The sequence below is a fragment of the Globicephala melas genome, chromosome 11, assembly GCF_963455315.2.
Source record: "Globicephala melas chromosome 11, mGloMel1.2, whole genome shotgun sequence".
NCBI classification, from domain to species: Eukaryota; Metazoa; Chordata; class Mammalia; order Artiodactyla; family Delphinidae; genus Globicephala; species Globicephala melas.
Genome location: NC_083324.2, coordinates 62,243,008 through 62,270,769, shown reverse-complemented (window position 1 = coordinate 62,270,769; position 27,762 = coordinate 62,243,008). Strand labels below are relative to the sequence as shown.

Genomic DNA, 27,762 nt, shown 5'->3' with positions numbered 1-27,762 from the left:
CACCTCTGGATTACTTATAATACCTATTACAATGCAAACAGTTGTAAATACAATTTAAATACTGTATAAATAGTTGCCCAGTGAGGCAAATTGAAGTTTTGCTTTTTTTGGACCTTTCTGGAATATTTTTTTAATATTTTGATCCACAGTTGGTTGAATTCCCAGATGTGGAACCTGTAGGCCGACTGTACTATGTCAGCTTTGGGGAAACAGCAACAGACAAGGCCCACATGGTCTTTCTTCCCAGTGAGCCTAGAGTTCAATAAGGGAGATTGACCATCACCAAACAATTATTTAACTAAAACTGTAACAGATTTCAGGAACCTGAGAGCACGGGGATCCAACTGAATCTTGGGGCCCAAAGGAGGTGTCCCTGAGGGTGTGATATTTTAGCTAAGTATTTAAGAAGGAACAGACGTTCCCTTCCTTAGTTTTCTGCTCTGATAATTTCAGTAATTTAAAGCAAACCAGTAAGCAGGACTCTTCTAGCCACACTGTTGCCTTCCTTGTCTAAAGCTCTTATTTTTACAGGCAAATACCTTCTTTTCAGTTAAATTAGCAACATGCGTATGGTAGAAAGAAATGGTCTTTGGAGTTGAGACCTATGTTCTGTTTGCCGATCTTGTGTACAAGCTGGTTTGCCTAGGGATGGAATGTCTTCCTACAAGGCAGCTCTGTCTGGACTGGGTCCAGCTGTGTTCTCTGGAAGTTGCTGTTGTTACCCTCAGATACCCTGACTCCAGACCAGCCCCGACCAGAGTTCATGTGTTCCTTGGTAGGCCCATCTTCCTGAGCTTCAGGGATGTTTCTGATGGTCTGAGAAATATTAAAGACTTCTACCAAATTGATGTGCCTTTCCTCTTTCTCTGTTTCCTTGATCTTTTCCTCAGATCAAGCAGAAAGCTGCTGTACAGTGTGTGTGGGGGTGCCAGCTTGATCTTCCCTAGCACTTGTGAGGTGACGGGTGCAGCCCTTGCACCTCTTTTTTCAGCCTTATAAAAACTGCTCACTAGCACCTGAAATGGTGGCCGAGGAGGGACAGTCAGGAGTGCAGGGCTGACCAGCACCTTTTACCTGGGCAGGCCTCACACCCTGGATAGCCGTGCTGGTCGTGTAATGATGGATGGATGTACCTTTGTTCGTTCCTTCTTTTGTTTTTTCGGTCTTTTCCTTTTTTTAAAAATTGAAGTCTAGTTGATGTACAATATTGTATTAAGTTATAGGTGTACAATATAGTTATTCACAATTTTTAAAGCTTATGCTCCATTTATAGTTATTATAAAATATTGGCTATATTCCCTGGGTTGTACAATATATCCTTGTAGCTTATTTTATACCTAATAGTTTGTACCTCCTGCTCCCCTCCCTCTATACTGCCCCCCACCCAACTGGTGACCACTAGCTTGTTCTCTATAGCTGTGAGTCCACCTCCTTTTTGTTATATTCACTAGTTCATTCTTAATGTGGATAAGCCATATATATACACACACACACATATATATAGTGTATGTATGTGTACACATGCATGCAACATGTATGTATACACACATACATGCACACATGTATGTGTACATATGTATGTATGTTTGTGTGTATATATATGTGTGTGTGTATGTGTATATATATATGTATATACTGCTATCATATTTATGAAACTAGGATCATTAATAGTATGTATTCTTCATTACCTTATACGACCATGCAAGGCAGAGAATTGTGTGAGGCAAATGTTACCACAAATTTAAATATTTGCAGCTTTTAAATTTGTACTTGGAGCTTTTATGTAGCTTCTGATTACTTTGTGGTGTTGGAGCAGGGCATCCATTTTTCCCTTTATTTCTCCCGTCTCCTTTTCACCCCCAATTTAGAAATATTTGGTGTGTTTTGGCTCTGCTTGCCTTTGTCGAGCTGGTGGAAGAAATGGCATGGGATCAAGAGAGCCTTTTCTATTTTAGCCCTTCTTAACATTAGTACGTCCAAAATAAATGTATTCTTGAAATTAAATGCTATGAACTAACCTTTTCCAGCCCTGAAAGCTGTAACCTCAGGGTTTAAACCAAGAGAAAGAGGAATTTAAAATAGCATTTTTGGTCATTTCAAGAATCGCAATGTTTAGTGGCAGGTAAACGTGGGGAAAAATATTCAGCCTCATTAGTAATCAAAGGAATATAAAAGAAAATGTTGCCAGACTATTTTACCAATAACATGGGCAGTTTTTCAAATGTAAGAGAAAGAAAGGAAGAAGGGAAAGATGTTGAATCGGGTGGTGGAAGTATAAAGGTGTACCTGGCCCCCTCGAAGGCAATTTAGCAGTATTTGTCAAGTGCTGCAGAGGTGTTAGTGCCTCTGACACAGTGATTACACTCTGGGAGCTTAGCCTAAGGAAATAACCAGAAATGGACATAAATATAATCATAACGTTAGGAACTTGGAAACAACCTAAATGTCCAACAACTGGGGATTGGTTACAGGAAATATGGAAATGTGTGCAGTGGGCTTTTGTGCCACTAAGAATGGGAAACTATTTGGAAAAATAATGACAGGGGAAAAAGTTTGTAAAATAACATAAAGTGAAGCTTGAACCTAGTATTTTGAAATATGATCTATTTATACGCACACTCTGTATGTGTGTCTGACAATTAAAAACATACATCAGAATAAAATATTGTCTCTGGGTGATGGGAATGTTGGTGGTTTTTTATTCTTCACTGGAGTTTTCTGTGTTTTCCAAATATGCCTATAATCAGAAGAAATTCCATAATTTTAAAATGCATACTTCAGAATACTTTGTACTGATATAACCATATGAAAACATAGGGGAAATAAAGCCTACAGGGAATTACCAACCGAATGCCCTCAGTGAGTTTTGATGAGGTGATGGGACTTGGTGGGGTGGTTGTTTTTTATGTTTTTCTTGAACGTGCTTCTGTTCAGAATATATCTTATATTAGGAAAGCAAATGTAAAATAAATGTAGAAAAGTACTTTAGGAATCCATGCCATGTTTGAGCGGAGTTAGTACTTTGTAGATATTCCCTTGCGACTGTGGTCCATCTTGAGGATGATGAAAACTGTTAACAGTCGTGGTCAGTGATAGACATTTTCTTTCCTTCTGCAGATATTCCTGAAATTCCAGAGAGCATCTCATTCTGTAAAGCACTACAGATCGCTGACTTCAGCGGAAACCCACTGACTAGGTAACCTTTCTGCTTGCTTTTCTGTCCATAGTACTAAGGGTACCCTTTTTGAACACGGGGACGTCAGGAGCCCCTCCTGTGGCTCCTGGCTCAGTCGTGAGCCCACTGACCAGTGGATTCCAGGCGCCTGTGTTGCCAGGGTAACTGAGTTGATGCCCAAACAGCAATGCAGGGACCAGCCCTCCAGAGTCCATTCTAGATGTCTCTCTGGGCCCATTTATAAAATTTCTCAAGACTCTGTAAGCAACCTCGAAGAAAGGAAAGTACTCTTCCTTTCCTTTTCATTCCCTTTTTTTTGTTTTTTTTTTAAAGTGTCTAGAAAAATTGAGATTGAGTTAAAATTTGGGATTCATCTCATCTGTCTCAAAATTGCTTGGATCTTCTTGGGTATGGAGTGCTGGGGAATGCCCTATTTCGTTTTGTTTTTCCCGTATCTGCTTATTTTTAAGAAGTATAAATATGTCTTAAAAACAATTCTGGTTTTTGTCTTTTGAATTTTAGTTATTATGTTACTAGTAATATTTATTTTTATGAAAAATAGTACTCTAGTAGGCTCTAGCCTGATAGCTTTCTAACTCACCACCGTTGTCATGTCTTGTCCTCTTTCTTAACCATCATCCGTACGGTTGTCCCTCTTTCTCAAACCTTTCTGTAGCTCCCCGTCCCTGTAAGATCAAGTGGGAGCTCCTGGTGTGCTGTGCAGCCTCCCCACCGCCCTCTGTCTGACCTTGGCCGGCCTTTCCACCTGCATGGCCCTCAATTGCCTTGTCTGATGTTGTGGCCTCTGTAATAAAGGGCTCCAGGTCTCTGATTTCACTCCCCCTCGTTTTGACGGTGCCAACCCTTTCGCTCTCCTTTAAGATGCAGCCTGAGCATCACATTTCTTCAGGAGGCCTTTCCTGACGACTCACCGAGGCCCCTCCTCTGGGCCCTGTAACCCTCTCTGCGTACTTTTCTCATAACACTCGAAACCTACACGTAAATGATCACTTTGACCAAGGCCCGCCAACGAGATGTATCCCTCTGTCATTTACGGTTCTATCTGCAGCCCTACTGTACTTTCTGGAATGGAGTGAGCCCTCAGTGTTTGTTGAACTGAACTGAGCTATTTGTGCTCAAGGCAGCTCGTAGGGTTGGGCAGCTGGGAAATATTATGCTGTTCTGGAGTTTTTTTGTTAACTCTTCAGTTGCTTAATCCTCTTGTCTACTTCTTTAGTGTTTTTCCCCTAATGTCTGCTGATATGTGACTTATCATCATTTCAAAACTCTCTTGACCAGAACACACTGCATCGTATGAGGCCTTACTCAGTTTTCACCCTGGACTTGTTTTTGGCAGGTTTCTTAAAGGAAAGCCGTTTTAATTTGGCAGGTGTGCTCTTTTAAGAATTAAGACGATGTCTGTGAGTTGAAGGGACCTTAAAAATTATTCAGCGTGGCCTAGTGATTTTATGGCTGAACAAACTGAGGCTCCAAGAGGTGAAATGACCTTTCAAGGTCATGCAGCCTCTGAGCAGTAGCTCAGACTAGCTTTCCTCTCTCCCGACCTTAAGTCTGGCCTTCCTCATCGGGTCACATCACTAGTTTGGCTCTTAATGTTAAGAGCCAGTGAAAAAAGCAAATCAGCCATTTAAAGATACAATTTCCTTATATTTACGATCATTTTAGCTAGTTTTAAAATTATATATAGTTTCTGGTAAAAACTCAGAACTGTTAAGTTGCATCTTTTGATATATAAATTAAAAAAATCTTAGCTCTATTACACTATGGAAGAGGTTGCAACTTCGTAAAAACCATTCCTGAGAATGTATTTCATCGATTATGAAAATCCTAGTTAATACTCTTGTCTTTCAGGGCCTGCATTTGGTTTTGAAGTTTGGAATTACCTGTATTAGATGTCAAACAGCATAGGAATTGTTTTTTAAAAAAGGACCCTAGAGGGGCTTCCCTGGTGGCGCAGTGGTTGGGAGTCCGCCTGCCGATGCAGGGGACACGGGTTCGTGCCCCGGTCCGGGAAGATCCCACATGCCGCGGAGCGGCTGGGCCGTGAGCCATGGCTGCTGAGCCTGTGCGTCCGGAGCCTGTGCTCCGCAATGGGAGAGGCCACAACAGTAAGAGGCCCGCGTACCGCAAAAAAAAAAAAAAAAAAAAAAAAAGGAACCTAGAAAGAGGAAAGAAATGAAAGATTCTAATCTAGAGACTATCACTAAGGCAAGAAGTCCTCACCACCCCCTGCAAAAAAAATGAGTTATGTGTTCTTTTCTCCATGTTAGCAGATTTATGTATAAGCATTTTAGATGCAATGAGATGTTTTTTGCTTTCAGTTTGTGTTTTTTCCTCTCCAAATACTAGTAACCATAGAAATATTGAAAGTAAACTTTCTTTGCAGGTATTTAAATAATACTTTTGTTTTGAATCCTCACTCTTCAGTAGCCTAAGGGAAGTATACAGAATTTCTCTTTGTGTAGAACGTTGTGAAACATATAATCATCTCACATGATTGGCATATTAAATCAAATCAAAAGAAAAATATTAAGAAAGTAGCAACTGGCTGTCAGCTGATCAATTGTAAGTAATCCGTAGCTTTGCTCTGGGTATTGTAAGCTACAGGAAGAAAAAAACAGCAAGCAACCCTCTTGTGTTTTATTGTAATATTGTGGACTAAAATTTCTATTTTCTGTTAATCAATAAAGTATTTTCACTCTTAGGCACTTTCAGCTTCAGGAACTATGTATCATTTTCTTTCATAGCCATACACTCGGTAGGCTCACAACATTGTTTCTCCTTTATTCTTACAGCTTGAATATCTTTCCTCTCTAATTATTTCTGGATCACCCTGTCAGCAAGTATTTATCATACCCCGGTACTGCTAGGTAGACCAGGTCCTTATTTTTTTCCTTATAAATAGAAAGACAAGACAAATATGCCATACATAAAGTAATTTTAGGAGGTGATTTCAGTCAGCATACAGAAGAAGTCTTTATATTTATGTTAGTATGCACCATATATGCACTTCTCTTTTTCAACTATAACATTTTTTTTTTGTTTTAGATTGCCAGAAAGCTTTCCCGAATTGCAGAATTTGACATGTCTTTCTGTAAATGACATCTCACTGCAGTCTCTGCCTGAAAATATTGGCAAGTAAGTTTTTATGTGAAGTTTGCGTATACAGGGTGAAAGGGCGTTTATATCATCAACTCCACTTCCTTCGCTTTTACAGGTCTTGTTTTTCTACTCAGAAAGCCGTTTAGCCAGTCTTCAGTATCTCCCTCAAGAAAGATCATGCAATATCTCCCTCAAGGAAGCCTCTGCGTTTTTGCATCCAGTTGCCCCTAAATTTTAATGGTTAAAAAGGATGCTGCTACTTGTTACTAGTGAAAAACCTAATTTGTTTTGAAGTTTTCTCTAAACTGATGGATTCCAGAGTAGTTAATTGAAGCGAAGTAGCATGTGTTATATAGGTGGTTATTAAATACTGTCAGAAACGACTACTCGTAGTAATTTCATTGAAAACATAGGGCATGTGCCCTAAACAGCAGCTCTGACAGCGTTTGTGTGCCGTGGACCTGGGAACAGGGAGTTAGGGTGGTGTGTCTGGAGAGCAGGTGTGGTGTGTGTGTGGGGGGGGGGGTGGGCTGGGGAGAGGGGTGGGATGGGACGGGCACGTGTCCACGATGCTGGCTCGGAGGTCGGGGAGGACAGCCATGTCAAGAAATAAAATCCTGTGGAGAAACTGTATGCTGGTGAATCAGTGTTCTTTTGCACATTCCCACAGATGAACTGATTGATGGAATTATCTTAGTAGGTCTTCTCGTCTTCTCCATCCCTTCAGGACAGACATTGGCTTAAAGCAGTCTGGTGGCTCATGCTTGACCACTTAAAAGCCCACCGTGGCCAGCTGACACTGGTGGACCGGTGTGTCCTGCCGTCATAAAGGATTTCTCTCGGCCTTACCCGTCCTGCCTAAGTTCTAAGATAAAACAGAAGCTCGCCTTTTGGGGAACTGCAGTGTATCTGGGTCTGTTCTGCAAAGGTTCTCTTGCCAGACGTCTGAAGCCCCCTGCGTCCCCTCCTTGCAGGAGGAGGACGGCTGGCTGCCCTGTTTCCGTCAGCAGGTCTCTGTTCCTCCGAGGTTCACGCTGATGCTTGGACCCTGGGCCAGCACATGTGCTGATTAAGAACTGTGCCCCTTAGCTCTCAGGAAGGGACAGAGACAAGAGGGTCCCTGAGTTCATGGTACCCGTTGTGGAGGAAATTAACAGTGTTTTGCCATGGATTTCATGCACTGCACTCTTGCTGTGTCAAGTTTCATATATTTCTAATTAATATAATAGCCACTGAAATACTGCTGCTGCCCTCCTCCTGCCCCTTGGGGTCTCTGGAATCTAATTCCCTTGAGACCCTCCTCCACTCTCCCCGGCCTCCCACTGGCCTGATGGCTGCCCCTTCCATCCCCTCATTCATGTCTTTTTAAACAGTTTTCATGCTTTGAGAGAAAATATGTTCTTATTAAACCAGAGTTCCCTCTCACTCCCTACTGCATTGTTTTTATGGAAAATGTTACTTAACAATCCTTTCAGGATAATTTACAATAGTCTTTATGCCACTTTTCTGTTAATATCTATGTTTGTTTTTGTCAACGTTCAGCGTTTCTTGTGTATCTGCTTTTTTGATCAGTAATAAGGGCAGTTTTTTGTTTTGTTTCAAGTTTAGATTTAATCAGCTTGTGTTATTATTACAGCCTCATATATACCGCTTGTTTCCAAAATAAAATGCCACTTTGAACTTGAACCGTGTGGTGAATAATCACCCAGAAAGTAAGAATATTGGTTAGAGGAGTGAATCAACTGATTTTTATTAGGTCAGCTGGTGAAAATTAATGGGAAACGGGACGTTTCCTATTCCTGGTTTTGTTACCGTAGCAAGAGACTCCATGGTTTCTTCCTGTTGGACTTAGGGTTTATGTGTCCGTTCTCACTTAGTAGAAAGAAACGGAGAGCAGACTCCTCCCTGGGGAAGACTGGACCCCTCTTGCGCCCTGGACGGTGCTGAAAAGGCACTTGAAACGGCTGAGTTGGTGACTGTCCAGGAGATCTTCTGTTTGCATAAGCATACTGTACTTTAAACAAATCGTTATTTGACACTTACCAACTTTCCTCTTGGGAGGGACTCTTCAGTTTCCCGAAGATTCCCACATGGTTGCTCGGGAGCATTTAACCAAATATTTAGTAACCAGAATACTTCTCAGAGACAGTATGGTATCGTAAACAAGGCACAAAGATCGGGTCTTACAAAAAATACGAAAATGACATCGAATGGCCACTTGCATGACGGATACTCACTGTTGTCTCTGTGGATTCTGAAGTGGAGGTTTGGGCATAAATTAACCCTGCCGGTTTGGTCAGATGGGGCAGCTACCTCAGCATTGGCCTTTTGAGCCTCAGTTGACGATGGGATCTCGGCGTCTCCTTTCGGCACCTGGCACAGCACGTGGCCTTAACTGGGAGAACTGTGGGTTTCTCCAGGATCGGGTGGGCGTGTCCCGCCTGGAGGAGAGAGCCCAGCCTTTAGGACAGGCAGCCTTGCAGGGCCTCGGAGCTGAGGGCAGCCTGTCCCATCCCCTGTGATTCGCTGACGGCAGTTTGAAGAGCATTCGGGCGTTGATGGCAGAGTTGGAGGTGGAGTCGGCACTCCTGGCCCCAGGCCTGCTTTTCCCCCACTCCACCCCCATCACTGTAGGACAGCCGCCTCCCGTGGCCCTGAGGGGCTCAGCGACTTTCTCCTCATTCCCCTAGCGACACCTAACAGTCCATTTTTTAAGTAGTCAGGTCCAAACAACTTGATAAGCATTTTTGTCCTAACAACCTAGCAGCTGTTCGAAAAAGTAATAGTATACATTGAAAGACTGAATGTTTGTATTTCCTTCTTAAACATCCCCAAATCTGTGCTCTGGGAGGTGGGTTACCCGATGGGCACCTGCCCAGCTTCTCAAAATACCATGGCATTTCCTTTTCCACGTCCTCGGCGTTCGTCACCGCTTTGCAAAGATGCACTGTCCTCGACAGGCGTGCAGAGGTCCCGTGAGTTTGCCTCAGTGCACAGTAGCCCGCTGCCGGCGGAATTGCTGAGTGCACTGTTTGGGTGCTTGGGAGTCTGCAGCATCAGCTGTTGGTGATGAGCAGCAGCCAGCATCGCCCAGGTGGTTCATGTTCTACAGGGCGTGGCTACGTGCCAGGTAACCGTCAGTGCAGTTACCTTGATAAAGCAAGTCTCTCAGGTAGTAGAATCTTCATAATACTTGTGGCAAGATGAGAAATGATCAGGAAAATCTTTTGAACCACAGAGAGTTATACGGGCTACTTCGTGCAAAAGCACACATTTTTCTTTCACTAGAATAAAAGTGTCTCAAATTTGCTGACTCTTTTCTGTGATGGCCCGTGAGTACATTACTTGGTCCTTCAAAGGAAAGGTGATACCTAACAAAGAGCGGGAAACGAACTCACCTTCAATGGGTGTTTTAAAACCCCTTTGTTAAAAATAGAAAAATACACCTTCTGATTAGTCTTTATGAGCAAGTGTTTGATGTTGGGGAAGATGGGAATTTATCAGCTGAATTTCAGCAAAGACCTTTCCATAATCAGAAGAAATTTGAAAAAATTGGTCCTAGGGTGATTTAATAAGTGCAGCTGATGACGCAGTTCTTGGATCAGTGTAACTTTGTGAGGTGTCTTTTTCACCTGTTACAGCCATTAAACAAGTATCAAAACAAATCATTTAGAATCAGTTTTGTCCCCAAATGTAAAACAAAAGATTTACTACATAATACAGTATTTTCAGTCTCATTGCTTTCACTAATGAGAGCCAGAAAGATTTTTGTATCTTTAGTAAAATATTTAAAAATATTTTTTCTTTTGTTTTATCTTCTACTTAAATTTTTTTGGTTTTATATATTTTATAATGTGTACAATATAATGGCACATAGTGCTTCTATATATTTTTTTTAAATAAATAGAAGGATTAGGAAGGTTTACTCTTTTTTTTTTTTTTTTTTTTTTTGCTGTACGCGGGCCTCTCACTGTTGTGGCCTCTCCCGCTGCGGAGCACAGGCTCCAGACCCGCAGGCTCAGCGGCCATGGCTCACGGGCCCAGCCGCTCCGCGGCATGTGGGATCCTCCCGGACCGGGGCACGAACCCGTGTCCCCTGCATCGGCAGGCGGACTCTCAACCACTGCGCCACTAGGGAAGCCCCTGAAGGTTTACTCTTAAACGTGTGGGGACCACCACTCTAGAGCAGACTGTTTGGGAGTCCCTTAAGCCAGAGACCAGTGGTTCTCAAACTCTGCCTTGTTGGGCCCCTAGGTGTTCCCGGGAAGTCTCTGCCGGGAGTTGTGGAGAGTGTGGACCAGTGCCCTGGTTCGTGGTCTCTGCTGGTCCCTGTTTGTACCACCACAGCTCTGCTATTAGCTTTAAAGTTTTTTTTTTTTTTGTATCGGTGTTCCATATAATATTTTCATTTAAAAAGTCTGCTGTATATGTGTTTCACTCGAAGTTTGGAGACCCCTGTTTCAGATGCTTGGTGGTGCTTGTTTATTGTAGCAGCATGCATTGGGGAGTTTTCACTGGGTTATAGATCCCGCTGAGCTCTGCTCAAACCAAGCAGAGAGCTTCAAAGCCTTTTATGAAAGTGAACTTCAAAATTCTTTACCTGCCTCCTCTCTTTACAAACTGGCTGAGGTTTTTCCCCACCTAATGGTTGAAATTCTGCCTCTTTCATGAAACCTCCAGTGATTGGAAGAGGTGAAATAGATCCCAGACTCAGATTCCCTGACCGCCCCTCCCCTCCCCCCACATCGCACACACAATCAGCCCTTGAGTGCTTTGTCTGCGCACAGAAGGCTAGTTCAGTGTTTGATTGTGTGTGTGTGTGTGTGTGTGTCTGTTAGCGTGTGCACCCAGGCCACCTTGTCTCCTGTAGCCGTGGGGCTCTGGGTCTGAGACCCTCTTTGTGTCTCTACTGACCCTGCCGTGGCTCTGACACGCTGAACAAGTTCGTGGGACAAGGTGCACAGTGTTACCTCCTGCATGCTGCTGGTTTCCAAGCTGACATCGTAGATGATCCAGTTAGGTTCCAGACGCTTTGTGTTGGGACCTCGTTAACCTGTTCCTCCACTGTCACTTTTTGGGCTAAATGCTATATAGTTTCTATAAAAGGTTGACATAAAGAAATAACTATGAAAAGAACCTGCTTCCATTGCCCTGAAATCTTCTACTGAAGAATAATTATTATCCATTAATATTGCTTAATTTCCCCCATATAAGGAGCCACTAGGGAGAGATTTTTAAAATATTTATTTTTTAGAGGGAAAAATGCCTCACCGGGAGAACTGTAAGCGTCTTCCTTTTAATAACAGTTCTGACATTTATCACATTTCCCTTTCTGCTTTTGTTGCCAGAAAGCTCAGAGCTGGTTCCCACGATCAGGGAGAGCAGCTGTGTTAGTTTCCATGGGATGAAAGGACCTGGAGACCTGGGAGCAGAGGTGCTGCGTGGCATGCACAGTGGGTGGGGGGGAGGCGGGGCGGTGCTCTGATGGGCACACCTGTCCTGTTACAGCACCCTACTCACAGGTTAGCATGAACCATCCCTAGTTTCATTAGCTTTGTCTGTAAAATGGGGGTAAGTAATCTGCCTGTGTGTGTGTGTGTGTGTGTGTGTGTGTGTGTGTGTGTGTCGCTGGTGGGTGGTAGAGCGGGGGTTTGAACTTGGTTTCTCCCTGGAAAAAGCTGCATTTCCTTTGCTGCAGGTGCCCCACTGAGCACACTAGTTTCCTCCTCCCTTGCCCGGCCCTCATTTTCTCATTCATGAAACTTTTTACATATTTGCACTTTTTAAAGAGCTCTTTAAATCCCTCTTAGAAAAAGTTGGGGTAAAGTTAAGTAAAGGACTTTATCATCGAAGGTGACACTTAGCACAGAAGGGCAGCGGTGGAGGAGGAGGGAGACCTTCATAGGACCTTCGAGAGTAGAGTTCCACGTCCGGGATGGGCTTTAAGAAAACTGTCTGAATAGAACGGATTTTTCAGATAGGCCCTTGAAAACAGTGCCAAGTGACAATGACTTTTTACTATCGCTAAACACACCTGGAAGATTCTACCGGTCAAGCCCGAAAGGATAATTTTGCTTTAAAGAGTTTTCAAACGTTGGTACAAAGTGTGAATGAATTTTTCTCTCAAAAGAGCTTGTTGATAGTGAAAATAGTTTTCTTGAGACCAGTTGTATCAATTTCTACTCAAGTAAATCACAAACTGCATTTTTTTGCTTATCGAAAGTGAGGTAGCCTGCAGACAGACATGATATTGTATATAGAGAATCCTAAGGAATCCACAGGAAACTATTAGAGCTGATAAATGAATTCAGCAAGGTTATAGGATACAAGATGAATGTACAAAAATCAGTTGTATTTCTATATAATAGCACTGAACAATCCAGGATGAAATTAAGAAAACAATTCCACTTATAAAGCACCAAAATGAATAGAATACTTAGGAATAAATTTAACAGAAGAAATGTAAGACATGTGCACTGCAAACTACAAAACATTGTTCAAAGAAGTTAAAAATGACCTAAATAAATGGGAAGACATCCTGTGTTTATGGATTAGAAGACTTAAAATTGTTAAGATAACAGTACTCCCCAAATTAATCTACAGATCAACTCAATCCCCATCAAAATCCTAGCTGGCTTTTCTGTAGGAATTGATGAGTTGATCCTAAAATTCATATGGAAATATGAGAGACTTAGGATAGCCAAAGCAGTCTTAAAGAAGAAGAGCAAAGTTGGAGGAGTCATGCTTCCAGATTTCAAAACTTAACTGCAAAGCTACAGCAATCAAGACTATGTGGTACTGGCATAAGAATAGACATACAGATCAATGGAATAGAATTGGAAATTCAGAAATAAACCCTTGCATTTATGGTTAACCAATTTTGACAAGAGTGCCAAAACAATTCAATGAGGACAAATAGTTTTTTTTGTGTGTGTGTGTGGTACGCGGGCCTCTCACTGTTGTGGCCTCACCCGTCGCAGAGCACAGGCTCCGGATGCGCAGGCTCAGCGGCCATGGCTTATGGGCCCAGCCATTCCGCGGCATGTGGGATCTTCCTGGGCCGGGGCACGAACCCGTGTCCCCTGCATCGACAGGTGGACTCTCAACCACTTGCGCCACCAGGGAAGCCTGAGGACAAATAGTCTTTTCAACACATGCTGTTGGGACAACTAAATATCCATCAACATGCAAAAGAATGAAATCACACCCCTACCTCACACCACATACAAAAATTAACTCTAAATAGAGCAGAGACCTAAATGTAAGAGTTAAATCTTTGATAGGAAAACATAGGGGTAAATCTTTGTGACATTGAATTAGTCAGTGGTTTCTTAGATATGACATGAAAAGTCTGAACAACAAAAGAAAACATGGGTAAATTGGATTTCATCAAAATCAAAGGCTTTCTTGCATCAAAGGATACTATCAACAAAGTGAAAAGACAACTTACAAGTGGGAGAAAATATTTGCAAATCATATATCTAGAATACATAAAGAACTCTTACCACTCACACTAAAAAGACAAATAACCCAATTAAAAAGAGGCAAAGAATTTGAATAATTTTTCCAAAGAAGATATACAGATGGCCAATAAGCACATGTAAAGATGCTCAACATCATTAGTCATCAGATAGATGCAAATCAAAACCACAGTGATACACCACTTCACACCCATTAGATGACTGTCATCAAAAAGATGAATGAATGTTGGTGGAAAAATTGAAACCCTCATACGTTATTGGTGGGAATTTAAAATGATGCAGCTTAGGGGATGTAAATTGGTGGAGCCACTATGGAAAACAGTATGGAGGCTCCTTAAAAAACAAAAAAAAGTTTTACTGTATGATCCAGCAGTCCCACTCCTGGGTATGAATCTGGAGAAAACTCTTAATTCGAAAAGATACATGCACCCCAGTGTTCATAGCAGCACTATTTAATACAATAGCCAAGACATGGAAGTAACCTAAATGTCCATTGACAGATAACTGGATAAAGAAGATGGGGTATATATATACAATGGGATATTACTCAGCCGTAAAAAAGAATGAAATAATGCCATTTATAGCAACATGGATGGACCTAGAGATTATCATACTAAGTGAAGTAAGCTAGACAGAGAAAGACAAATATATGATATCACTTATATGTGGAATCTAAAAAATAATACGAATGAACTTATTTAGAAAACAGAAACACTCTTGCAGGCATAGAAAACAAACTTATGGTTACCAAAGGGGAAAGGTGGTGAGGGATAAATTAGGGGATTGGGATTAACAGACACACACTACTATATATAAAATAGATAAACAACAAGGACCTACTGTATAGCCCAGGGAACTATATTCAATATCTTGTAATAACTTATAATAGAAAAGAATCTGAAAAAAGTGTGTATATATATAACTGAATCATTTTGCTGTACACCTGAAACTAACACAATATTGTCAATCAACTATACTTCAATAAAAAAGATGCAGCCCCTCATTTGAGGGCGCAGGTCCTTCCTCAAAAAGTTCAACATAGGTACTATATGACCCAGCAGTTCCACTCCTTGTTATGTTTACCCAAGATAATTGAAAACATATGAAACATATGTTTTCATATGGGGAAAACATATGTCCCCAACGCAGGGGACACGGGTTCGAGCCCTGGTCCGGGAAGATCCCACATGCCGCAGAGCAACTAAGCCCATGTGCCACAACTACTGAGCCCATGTGCCACAACTACTGAAACCCGCACGCCTAGAGCCCGTGCTCCACAACAAGAGAAGCCACTGCATTGAGAAGCCCACGCACCGCAACAAAGAGTAGACCCCACTCGACGCAACTAAAGAAAGTCCGAGTGCAGCAACAAAGACCCAGTGCAGCCAAAAATAAATAAATTAATTTATATTAAAAAAAAGAAAACATATGTCTATAAAAAATGTGTGCATAGATGTTCATAGCAGCATCATTCATAATAGCCAAAAGGCAGAAACAACCCAAATTTTCATCAGTGATGAACTGATAAACAAAATATTCTTATGTCTATGTAATGGAATATTATTCAGCCATAAAAAGTAGTGAGGGGGCTTCCCTGGTGGTGCAGTGGTTGAGAGTCTGCCTGCCAATGCGGGGAACATGGGTTCGTGCCCTGGTCCGGGAAGATCCCACATGCCGCCAAGTGGCTGGGCCCGTGAGCCGTGGTCACTGGGCCTGCATGTCCGGAGCCTGTGCTCTGCAGCAGGAGAGGCCACAGCAGTGAGAGGCCCGCATACGGAAAAAAAAAAAAAAAAAAAAAGTAGTGAGGTACTGACACATGCTACAATGTGGATAAACCTAGAAAACATGTTAAGTAAGGAAGTCAGACAGAAAAGGCCACATGTTGTACGATTCCATTTGTATGAAATGTCCAGTATAGGTAAATCCGTAGAGACAGAAATTAAATTAGTGGTTGCCAGGGGCAGGGGTGGGGTGGGCCAGGGTGAGGGGAACGGGGTGCGGATAAGGAATGGCTTCTGATGGGTCTGAAGTTTCTTTTTGGATGATGGAAATTTTCTGGAATTAGGTAGTGGTGATGTTTGTACAGCCTTATGAATATACTGAAAACCACTGAATAGTACACATTGTAAAGGTGGATATTATAGTATGTGAAATGTATCTCAATGAAAAAAATAAAAAGAATGGACGTTAGGCAGACTTGAGCCTGGTGCTGCCGAGGGATGAGGCTATACCTGGGAAATGGACCTAGGTTTACTCTTACAGGCACTCCTCCCCGAGGTAGGCTTACAGGCAATGTGCTGAAGTCGTTTTGTCTCAGTTACTGGCACCTGCTGATCAGGAGGTCTGCACAGCCAGAGCCTCCAAAAGGTCCAGGTGTTGTGGAGGGGTGGGGGCGGGGTAGGGAGGATATAGAAGCCCCATCGGGAACTTGTGGAGGATTTGGAGAATCTGGGGAGGCTCTGCCTCCATCGGGAGCTGCTGTGTCTTGACTTTGTGTATCTGGCTCCATGAGATTCCATATCCTTTGCCATTAAAGAAACCGGTGGCATCAGAAAAAAAAAAAAAAGTTAAGTTAGCCTCAATATGTCTAGACATCTCTACTCTGTTTAATTAAAATTTCTCCTTGAAAAAGAGCATTCTTTAAGAAGAAGAAATATAAGCAATGGACTGGCATGGTGCCCAGAACCCAGTGGTCAGTCACTAAATGGTTATTATCAATAAAGATTTGATTGTCACCATATGCTAATAGAAGTGGAAGAAGCAGATAAGCCCTGGGTTCTCTGGCAGATTGAAGTCAAGTGTGTGGTTGTGATTTTGTGTCTGCTGCCCTTGGGAATGGTGACCTGTTAGTACGCGCTGCCTGTGAGGAATCAATCTTTTTGAAAACTGTTACTGTATTTAATGGTCTTGTTTTTTTTTTTTTGAGGCCCATAAATTTCTGTAAAATATTTGTTGTTCCAAAAACAAAATGAACAATTTTTAGAAAAATTTCTAGAGCAAAGCCACCATAAGGAAGTTTGTAACTAGAGATTTCTTAAATACTAATCTGGTATTAAAAAAGCAGAAACACTATGAATGTGTGTTTCTCCCCCGTTCCAGTCAAATGTTATTGCCGTAAATGTTTACAGATTTTATATTTTAATGGTTTAATACTGTACTGCCATTTGTTTGCTCGGGGCACCTTAATTTATTCTTTACTTTCTTAATGATGTTGGCCACCGAAATGGAAAAAAAAGTCCAAGTGGTTTAGAAAGGAATTTTTGAAATATAGTGGAGAACAGATGTAAATTTTTTTAAAGTAACCCCTCATCCAGTCCCTGAAATAGAATCCTAAAAATATAGTTGGCCTACATTCTGGCTTACAGAAGAGTATAACTCTTGTGCCTGCTCTCAGGGACCGTGTAGAACATTAAGATCAGTGTTCTGGAAAGAAAGCCTTCTGTGCACACTCTTTCTGCAGGAGCTTGTTAGGTGTTTGTCTTTCTTTTCTTTTTTTAAGCCCCATTTGGTGGTAAAAACGGCGGGAGTGAAGGGAGGATAGAAGATAGTGGTTTCTGTAGGAGGAGGATGAGGTCCTCCTGATGGTATCACATAGAAATTTAATTTGCCAGAAATTAAAATTGAAGCGTAAAATATCTGTTACTAGGGGAGTGGTTAAAAAAATTAAGGTCTATATAGATAGAGAGATACTATGCAATTAAAAAAATACTGGGGTGTACAGATAAGAAAGGAGACAAATATCTGCTCTGTATAGGATGCTACCTTTTGTGTGAAAAAAAGGAGATAAGCATATACTTTCATACCTGTTTGTCTCTGCATAAAAGGCAACTCTGGGTGAACACATAAATATCTAACAAAAAGGGTTATTTCTAGTGAGTGGGTCTAGGTGGTAGAAAACCAGACAGATGAAAGACAGAAGTAGGAGGAAACTTATTACTGAATACTTTATTTTACATACATGTAGGTTCATGTATTACCTATTCACAAAGTTGACTTCACAAACTCAAGGGAGAGAGACGGCAGAAGATGGTGATTAAAAACGCAGATTCCCTGGTGAATCTTGGCTCTGCCCCTTCCCAGTTGTGGAAGAAGACCTTGTTCAGGTCCCCTCTCTGTGCCTCCATTTTCTCATCCATAAAAGTTAGTTCTTGGAAAGCGCTTGCACCAGTGTCTGTTGTATAGTAATCTGCTGATATCATTATTAGAAGTCGGAGGATTAAAGACCAGTCATTCTCAATTTGCATCTCAGTGTCTAATCCTTGGTCACATATGTAAAAGTATTAGAAGTACCGGACGCTTTCTTTCATCTCTATAATACCACGTGTTGACTGAAGCAGCTGATAAATGCATGTGGAGTTTCTCTTGGCCTGTGGTTAAGAGCCTGGCCCCTGAAGTAGACAGAATTGCATTCAGGTCCCCCAGATGCGTCACTTCTCAGCAGCGTGTCCTTTACTCGGTACTGCTGAAAGATATGCAGAGATGCTGGAGTGGAATTGACCAGGTTGCCTTGATGGAGAAGGCTCCATCCTGAAATCTTTTTTTTCTAACATCTTTATTGGAGTATAATTGCTTTACAATGGTGTGTTACTTTCTGCTATATAAGGAAGTGAATCAGTTATACATATATCCCCATATCTCGTCCCTCTTGCGTCTCCCTCCCTCCCACCCTCCCTATCGCACCCCTCCAGGAGGTCACAAAGCACCGAGCTGATCTCCCTGTGCTATGTGGCTGCTTCCCACTAGCTATCTATTTTACATTTGGTAGTGTATATATGTCCATGCCACTCTCTCACTTTGTCCCAGCTTCCCCTTCCCCTTCCCCATATACTCAAGTCCATTTTTTAGTAGTTCTGCGTCTTTATTCCTGTCTTGCCCCTAGGTTCTTCATGACCATTTTTTTCCCTTAGATTCCGTATATATGTGTTAGCATACAGTATTTGTTTTTCTCTTTCTGACTGACTTCATTCTGTATGACAGACTCTAGGTCCATCCACCTCACTACAAATAACTCAATTTCATTTCCTTTTATGGCTGAGTAATATTCCATTGTATATACGTGCCACATCTTCTTTATACATTCATCTGTTGATGGACACTTAGATTGCTTCCGTGTCCCGGCTATTGTAAATAGAGCTGCAATGAACATTGTGGTACATGACTCTTTTTGAATTATGGTTTTCTCAGGGGTATATGCCCAGTAGTGGGATTGCTGGGTCGTATGGTAGTTCTATTTTTAGTTTACTAAGGAACCTCCATACTGTTCTCCATAGTGGCTGTATCAATTTACATTCCCACCAACAGTGCAACAGGGTTCCCTTTTCTCCACACCCTCTCCAGCATTTATTGTTTGTAGATTTTTTGATGATGGCCATTCTGACTGGTGTGAGATGATATCTCATTGTAGTTTTGATTTGCATTTCTCTAATGATTAATGATGTTGAACATTCTTTCATGTGTCTTGGCAATCTCTTCTTTGGAGAAATGTCTATTTAGGTCTTCAGCCCATTTTTTGGATTGGGTTGTTTGTTTTTTTGATATTGAGCTGCATGAGCTGCTTGTAAATTTTGGAGATTAATCCTTTGTCAGCTGCTTCATTTGCAAATATTTTATCTCATTCTGAGGGTTGTCTTTTCGTCTTGTTTATGGTTTCCTTTGCTGTGCAAAAGCTTTTAAGTTTCATTAGGTCCCACTTGTTTATTTTTGTTTTTATTTCGATTTCTCTAGGAGGTGGGTCAAAAGGATCTTGCTGGGGCTTCCCTGGTGGCGCAGTGGTTGGGAGTCCGCCTGCCAATGCAGGGGACGCAGGTTCGTGCCCCGGTCCAGGAGGATCCCATGTGCCGCGGAGCAGCTGGGCCCGTGAGCCATGGCCGCTGAGCCTGTGCGTCTGGAGCTGTGCTCCGCAACGGGAGAGGCCACAGCAGTGAGAGGCCTGCGTACTGCAAAAAAAAAAGGATCTTGCTGTGATTTATGTCATAGAATGTTCTGCCTATGTTTTCCTCTAAGAGTTTGATAGTGTCTGGCCTTACATTTAGGTCTTTAATCCATTTTGAGTTTATTTTTGTGTATGTTGTTAGGGAGTGTTCTAATTTCATTCTTTTACATGTAGCTGTCCAGTTTTCCCAACACCACTATTGAAGAGGCTGTCTTTTCTTCATTGTATATTCTTGCCTCCTTTATCAAAGATAAGGTGACCATATGTGCGTGGGTTTATATCTGGGCTTTCCATCCTGTTCCATTGATCTATATTTCGTTTTCTTTGTGCCAGTACCATACTGTCTTGATTACGGCAGCTTTGTAGTATAGTCTGAAGTCAGGGAGCTTTATTCCTCCAGCTCCGATTTTCCTTCTCCAGATTGCTTTGGCTATTCGGGGTCTTTTGTGTTTCCATACAAATTGTGAGATTTTTTTTGTCCTAGTTCTGTGAAAAATGCCAGTGGTAGTTTGATAGGGATTGCATTGAATCTGCAGATTGCTTTGGGTAGTAGAGTCATTTTCACGATGTTGATTCTTTCAATCCAAGAACATGGTATATCTCTCCATCTGTTTGTATCATCTTTAATTTCTTTCATCAGTGTCTTATAATTTCCTGCATACAGGCCTTTTGTCTCCTTAGGTAGGTTTATTCCTAGATATTTTATTCTTTTTGTAGCAGTGGTAAATGGGAGTGTTTTCTTAATTTCACTTTCAGATTTTTCATCATTAATGTATAGGAATGCAAGAGATTTCTGTGCATTAATTTTGTATCCTGCTACTTTACCAAATTCATTGATTAGCTCTAGTAATTTCCTGGTATCATCTTTAGGATTCTCTATGTACAGTATCATGTCATCTGCAAACAGGGACAGCTTTACTTCTTCTTTTCCAATTTGAATTCCTTTTATTTCTTTTTCTTCTCTGATTGCTGTGGCTGAAACTTCCAGAACTATGTTGAATAATAGTGGTGAAAGTGGGCACCCTTATGTTGTTCCTGATCTTAGTGGAAATGGTTTCAGCTTTTTACCATTAATGATGATGTTGGCTGTGGGTTTGTCATATATGGCCTTTATTATGTTGAGGTAAGTTCCCTCTATGCCTACATTCTGGAGAGTCTTTTTTATCATAAATGGGTGTTGAATTTTGTCGATAGCTTTTTCTGCATCTATTGAGATGATCATATGGTTTTTCTCCTTCAATTTGTTAATATGGTGTATCACATTGATTGATATGCATATATTGAAGAATCCTTGCATTCCTGGGATAAACCCCACTTGATCATTGTGTATGATCCTTTTAATGTGCTGTTGGATTCTGTTTGCCAGTATTTTGTTGAGAATTTTTGCATCTATATTCATATATTCATCAGTGATATTGGCCTGTAGTTTTCTTTCTTTGTGACATCTTTGTCTGGTTTTGGTATCAGGGTGATGGTGGCCTCATAGAATGAGTTTGGGAGTGTTCCTCCCTCTGCTATGCTTTGGAAGAGTTTGAGAAGGATGGGTGTTAGCTCTTCTCTAAATGTTTGATAGAATTTGCCTGTGAAGCCATCTGGTCCTGGGCTTTTTGTTTGTTGGAAGATTTTTAATCACAGTTTCAATTTCAGTGCTTGTGATTTGACTGTTCATATTTTCTGTTTCTTTCTGGTTCAGTCTCGGGAGGTTGTGCATTTCTAAGAATTTTTCCATTTCTTCCAGGTTGTCCATTTTATTGGCATAGAGTTGCTTGTAGTAATCTCTCATGATCCTTTGTGTTTCTGCAGTGTCAGTTGTTACTTCTCCTTTTTCATTTCTAATTCTATTGACTTGAGTCTTCTCCCTTTTTTTCTTGATGAGTCTGGCTAATGGTTTATCAATTTTGTTTATCTTCTCAAAGAACCAGCTTTTAGTTTCATTGATCTTTGCTGTAGTTTCCTTCACTTCTTTTTCATTTATTTCGGATCTGATCTTTATGATTTCTTTCCTTCTGCTGACTTTGGGGTTTTTTTGTTCTACTTTCTGTAATTGCTTTAGGTGTAAGGATAGGTTGTTTATTTGAGATGTTTCTTGTTTCTTAAGGTAGGATTGTATTGCTATAAACTTCCCTCTTAGAACTGCTTTTGCTGCATCCCATACGTTTTGGGTCATCGTGTTTTCATTGTCATTTGTTCATAGGTATTTTTTGATTTCCACTTTGATTTCTTCAGTGATCTCTTGGTTATTAAGTAGTGTATTGTTTAGCCTCCATGTGTTTGTATTTTTTACAGGTTTTTTCCTGTAATTGATATCTAGTCTCATAGCGTTGTGGTCGGAAAAGATACTTGATACGATTTCAATTTTCTTAAATTTACCAAGGCTTGATTTGTGACCCAAGATATGGTCTATCCTGGAGAATGTTCCATGAGCCCTTGAGAAGAAAGTGTATTCTGTTGTTTTTCAATGGAATGTCCAATAAATATCAATTAAGTCCATCTTGTTTAATGTATCATTTAAAGCTTGTGTTTCCTTATTTATTTTCATTTTGGATGATCTGTCCATTGGTGAAAGTGGGATGTTAAAGTCCCCTACTATGATTGTGTTACTGTCCATTTCCCCTTTTATGGCTGTTAGTATTTTCCTTATGTATTGAGGTGCTCCTATGTGGGGTGCATAAATATTTACAATTGTTATATCTTCTTCTTGGATTGATCCCTTGATCATTATGTAGTGTCCTTCTTTGTCTCTTCTAATAGTCTTCGTTTTAAAGTCTATTTTTTCTGACATGAGAATTGCTACTCCAGCTTTCTTTTGATTTCCATTTGTATGGAATATCTTTTTCCATCCCCTCACTTTCGGTCTGTATGTGTCCCTCGGTCTGAAGTGCATCTCTTGTAGACAGCATATATACCGGTCTTTTTTTTTTTTTTTTGTGATACGCGGGCCTCTCACTGTTGTGGCCTCTCCCGTCGTGCAGCACAGGCTCCGGACACATAGGCTCAGCAGCCGTGGCTCACGGACCCAGCTGCTCCGCGGCATGTGGGATCTTCCCGGACCGGGGCACGAACCTGCGTCCCCTGCATCGGCAGGCGGAGTCTCAACCACTGCGCCACCAGGGAAGCCCCCGGTCTTTTTTTTGTGTCCATTCAGCCTATGTCTTTTGGTTGGAGCATTTAATCCATTTACATTTAAGGTAATTATCGATATGTATGTTCCTATTACCATTTTCTTAATTGTTTTGGGTTTGTTATTGTAGGTCTTTTCCTTCTCTTGTGTTTCCTGCCTAGAGAAGTTCCTTTAACATTTGTTGTAAAGCTGGTGTGGTAGTGCTGAATTGTCTTAGCTCTTGCTTGTCTGTAAAGGTTTTAATTTCTCTGTCAAATCTGAATGAGATCCTGCTGGGTAGAGTAATCTTGGTTGTAGGTTTTTCCCCTTCATCACTTTAAATATGTCCTGCCAGTCCCTTCTGGCTTGGAGAATGTCTGTTGAAAGATCAGCTGTTAACCTTTTGGGGATTCCCTTGTATGTTATTTGTTGTTTTTCCCTTGCTGCTTTTAATATTTGGTCTTTGTATTTAATTTTTGATAGTTTGATTAATATGTGTCTTGATGAATATGTGTTTCTCCTTGGATTTATCCTGTATGGGACTCTCTGTGCTTCCTGGACTTGATTAACTATTTCCTTTCCCGTATTAGGGAAGTTTGCAACTATAATCTCTTCAAGTATTTTCTCAGTTCCTTTCTTTTTCTGTTCTTCTTCTGGGACACCTATAATTCGAATATTGGTGTGTTTAGTGTTGTCCCAGAGGTCTCTGAGACTGTCCTCAATTCTTTTCATTTTTTTTTTCTTTATTCGGCTCTGCAGTAGTTATTTCCACTATTTTATCTTCCAGGTCACTTATCTGTTATTCTGCCTCAGTTATTCTGCTATTGATCCCTTCTAGAGATTTTTTAATTTCATTTATTGTGTTGTTCATCACTGTTTGTTTGCTCTTTAGTTCTTCTAGGTCCTTGTTAAAGTTTCTTGTATTTTCTCCATTCTATTTCCAAGATTTTGGATCCTCTCTACTATCATTATTCTGAATTCTTTTTCAGGTAGACTGCCTATTTCCTCTTCATTTGTTTGGTCTGGTCGGTTTTATCTTGCTCCTTCATCTGCTGTGTGTTTCTCTGTCTTCTCATTTTGCTTAACCTACTGTTTTTGGGGTCTCCTTTTCGCCAGCTGCAGGTTTGTAGTTCCCGTTGTTTTTGGTGTCTGCCCCCAGTGGCTAAGGTTGGTTCAGTGGGTTGTGTAGGCTTCCTGGTGGAGGGGACTAGTGCCTGTGTTCTGGTGGATGAGGCTGGATCTTGTCTTTCTGGTGGGCAGGTCCACGTCTGGTGGTGTGTTTTGGGGTGTCTGTGGCCTTATTATGATTTTAGGCAGCCTGTCTGCTAATGGGTGGGGTTGTGTTCCTGTCTTGCTAGTTGTTTGGCATGGGGTGTCCAGCACTGGAGCTTGCTGGTCTTTGATTGGAGCTGGGTCTTGCCGTTGAGATGGAGATCTCTGGGAGATATTTGCTGTTTGATATTACGTGGAGCTGGGAGGTCTCTTGTGGGCCAGTGTCCTGAACTTGGCTCTCCCACTACAGAGGCTCAGCCCTGACGCCTGGCTGGAGCACCAAGAGCCTGTCTTCCACATGGAAGTTGCAGGTATATTGCCTGTCTCAAAAAATATCTTCTGGAAGAAGATCTTCAGGAGAAAGTCTTCTAGTCATGCACTTAAATCACTTTTTTAAATTCCGTAAGACATCTTCTTAGTAGAATAGGCCAGTATCCATTTTTTAAGTGCTACGGATTACAGTGGGAGTTCCATCTTTATATTCCATACAGTATCGGAGGCCTGAGTAGTGGAAGCTGTGGACCCGTGTTCAGGGCCGGCTGAGGTCTCCAGTCTCAGAAGGGAGCCGCTGAAAAGGCACAGATGGCACCTGCCACCTTCAGACCAGTCCCGACTTCAGGTTAGGTAGCGGTAAACTCAGTAGCTGTAGCAGGACCTTCTTGGCAGCAGCCAGCTCTTCCTTCACGACCTCCCCAGTGTCTTCCCATCCTGAAGTCTTGAATGAAGATGCCGTGTTTGGAAAAGCCAGGAGGGGAGATCATTCGTCCATTCATTTTGGTCTTAATGTCTCTGGTCTAAACGTGCGTTCAAGCAGACCATGTTTTACGTCAGTTCTTCCTAGAACGGCCTGGAGAACCACGTTCTGGAGGGGCTGGTAGGATTCTGTGTTTGGTCTGGGACTGTCCAGGGCAAGTTACTGATGAGAACCAAACCCATGGTTTCATTCGAGAATCAGTTAATGATCGAACTGAGAACGAACAGTCCAGCTTACACTCCGAGGTTTGGGGTTACGTGGGAGGTGGGCATCTGTAGTCAAACCACTGTCTTTGCTTTTTATTCATTGTTGTTCCTCGAGTCACCAATTATGGGTGATGTATCCTTAAAAATTGGCCGGTGCCAGCCGCTCCCCATCTGTAGGCCTGTCCTTGGAGGAGGTTTTGGGCAGAGAGGGTGACTCCTGTGGTTGATAGCATCTTATAGCAATCTTTTCAGATACCCTGACTTGGGGCACACGTATTTGTGAGGCCCCTGATTGAGCTTGGGCACTGGGCTATCTCAAGGAAGCAAGGTACCCAACTGGCTCTGTTAACTTGAAGGGAATATATATCATGCCCTATTTACTGCGATAGATATGATTGTATTCATTTTAGGGGAATTGAGGTGCTGTGGTGAAGCACTTCAGCCAAGCAAATCCAAGTAGTTGTGAGGGATGGCCCTCGTTCCTCTCAGACTCTTTTTAGATGACCTTGCATCAGTGGGTCCCTTGAGTCTGATTATAATATCCCAGTTTCTTCAGTTTAAGATAACGGGGAAGCATCACCCCAGAAAGGATATTATTTTATACACTTTATTTTAAATTAATTTTTGAGTTTTGAAAGGTTACAAAAATAGGATATTTTTTGTTGTCACTGTAACTAACACCCATGCATCCACATTTCCCTACTATCCCCAAATGATAGAAACTAAGAGGTTTTATAGTCAGAACCTTCTTACGTAACAGGGTGTTATATTTGGGTGTTAGCACGATAGGTGATGTTGTTATTATAAGTTCTGTATATTCACAAGCCTGTTGGTGTTTTTGCAGCATTTTCACTCAAGAATGATTTGCTTTCAGTAACTGTGGCCTCTGCCTTTTCCCCTTAAGACAAAATTTAGAGATAATTTCAAAATGTGTTATCATATTTTTAAAGTGACATAAATCAACAAAAACCCCAATGTCCTTGGTGTGGTTGAGGAGGTAAGATTTCTTTATTTGCCCCAAATTGACAAGTGTTTTTATTTTATTTTATTTTATTTTTAATATTTATTTATTCGGCTGCACCGGGTGCTAGTTGTGGCACATGTGATCAGCATGCAGGATCTTCGTTGTGGTGTGTGGGATCTTTAGTTACGGCATGTGAACTTTTAGTTGCGGCATGTGGGATCTAGTTTCCTGACCAGGGATCGAACCCGGGCCCCCTGCATTGGGAGCGCGGAGTCTTAGCCACTGGACCACCAGGGAAGTCCCTGACAGGTGTTTTTAAAATGTAAAGTATAAAGAGAGAGTTCCAGAGAATGGTGTTCCCCAGGGCGAGGGCAGAGTCTTGGCTTTCACCAGATTTGAATTGTGGCTTTGCCGCTGTCTGATGGACCTCACTTTCCTAATGGTGTCATCCCAGTGGTATTGACAATGTGCTGGTTGTTCCTGGTCCAGAGATGACCCAGGTAAGGCGCCTCAGCCAGCGTCTCCTGCCCCAGGTGGCGTCCCAGGTGGCGGGCGGGTCCCAGCTCTGTTCTGTTTCAGGCAGGAGGCCTCAGACCAGGACTGCAGACCTTGGTGCAACACTCAGTAGCAGGGCCTGGGTGACACTGCTTCTTTGCAAGATGCTTTTGATGCTGCCCAGGGAGTAAAGATTTTGAAGCAAAGAAGGACTTTTCCCCTCCTTTCATTAGTGGATGTCTTTAGTGGGTCAAAAGAGGCATGAAAGTAATGACCATTAAACAGATAAAATGACAATTCTATCAGTGGTTTTTAAAATAGAAATGTGAAAGCAGCCAAATGATGATCACCTTCCCCATAAAACTGGTTCCAGGAGCATTTAACATTGGAAACAAAGCCCTTTGTTTTTAAGTTTTTACTTTTACAGTGAGTTAACGTCCTGTCTCCCCCTTATCTACAGGTTGCTTTTGGGGGCAGAGACTGCACCCTCTCCCTCCCACGTTTTATTTCTTCTACGTAAAGCCTTGGCCCCGAGGCAGTAGAACTGGGTAGCTGCGACTCCCACCTGGGTGCATTTTGGGGAGAGACTAATTGATATTAAATTCACAATTACTTATTAGCAGGGATATTGACTTTTTCTTTAAAAAAAGTATGTTATAAAGAGTTGTATTTGTTTGCTCTTGCTTTAATTGTGAAAACCGTTACTCAGCTTCTAAATTTCTAAAATTAGTTTTAGTTCTCTAAAATTAGAGGAGGAGATACCGTATCTGTGCATTTCCTAGTATAGTTCAAATACGCTTTCAAGCCCATGGGCTTTACGTGTGTATATGTATCGTTCCTGAAAATCAAATTTACATTTCTGATATTATGAAACCGGCTTTGTCAGTGCCCGCGATTCTGGCTTTGATGTTGGAAGGAGTACAGAGGATTAAGGCAGATGAGAGTGTTGGGATGATGTCTGACTCCCCGTGTTCTGTGCGCTCACACGTAAATGCCTTCCAAATCTTGTCGTTCCTCTGGTGACATTAGCAAAAGCTGGAGTTCTCTATTGGTTAGAGCTTAGCACAGTGGCTGCTGGAGAAATAGACCAACCGATGATCTACTGAATCAGTACCTCGTGCCAGTGCTGACATACTTGGACGTGTGTGGTGTCTGCTGATTCAGAATTGCCACTGCCACCCAGATCGTCGGCATCTGGGGAGAACATCTGTCTCCTTGCACCGTGTTCCTAGTAGACATGGATTACAGCTGAGAGGCAGG

The 27,762-nt window shown here is 41.8% G+C and overlaps 1 protein-coding gene across 3 annotated transcripts in view; it reads left to right on the top strand.

Annotated features, from left to right (window-relative positions):
• The window catches only part of LRRC1 (leucine rich repeat containing 1), a 126,815-nt gene that overhangs the window by 69,185 nt on the left and 29,868 nt on the right, over window positions 1-27,762 (top strand). For all 3 annotated transcript variants that reach the window (XM_060308083.1, XM_030840988.2, XM_060308082.1), the window contains exons 3-4: window positions 3,118-3,196; window positions 6,245-6,334. In XM_060308083.1, the coding sequence (XP_060164066.1) occupies window positions 3,118-3,196; window positions 6,245-6,334 (169 nt within the window). The remainder of the gene's footprint in view (window positions 1-3,117; window positions 3,197-6,244; window positions 6,335-27,762) is intronic.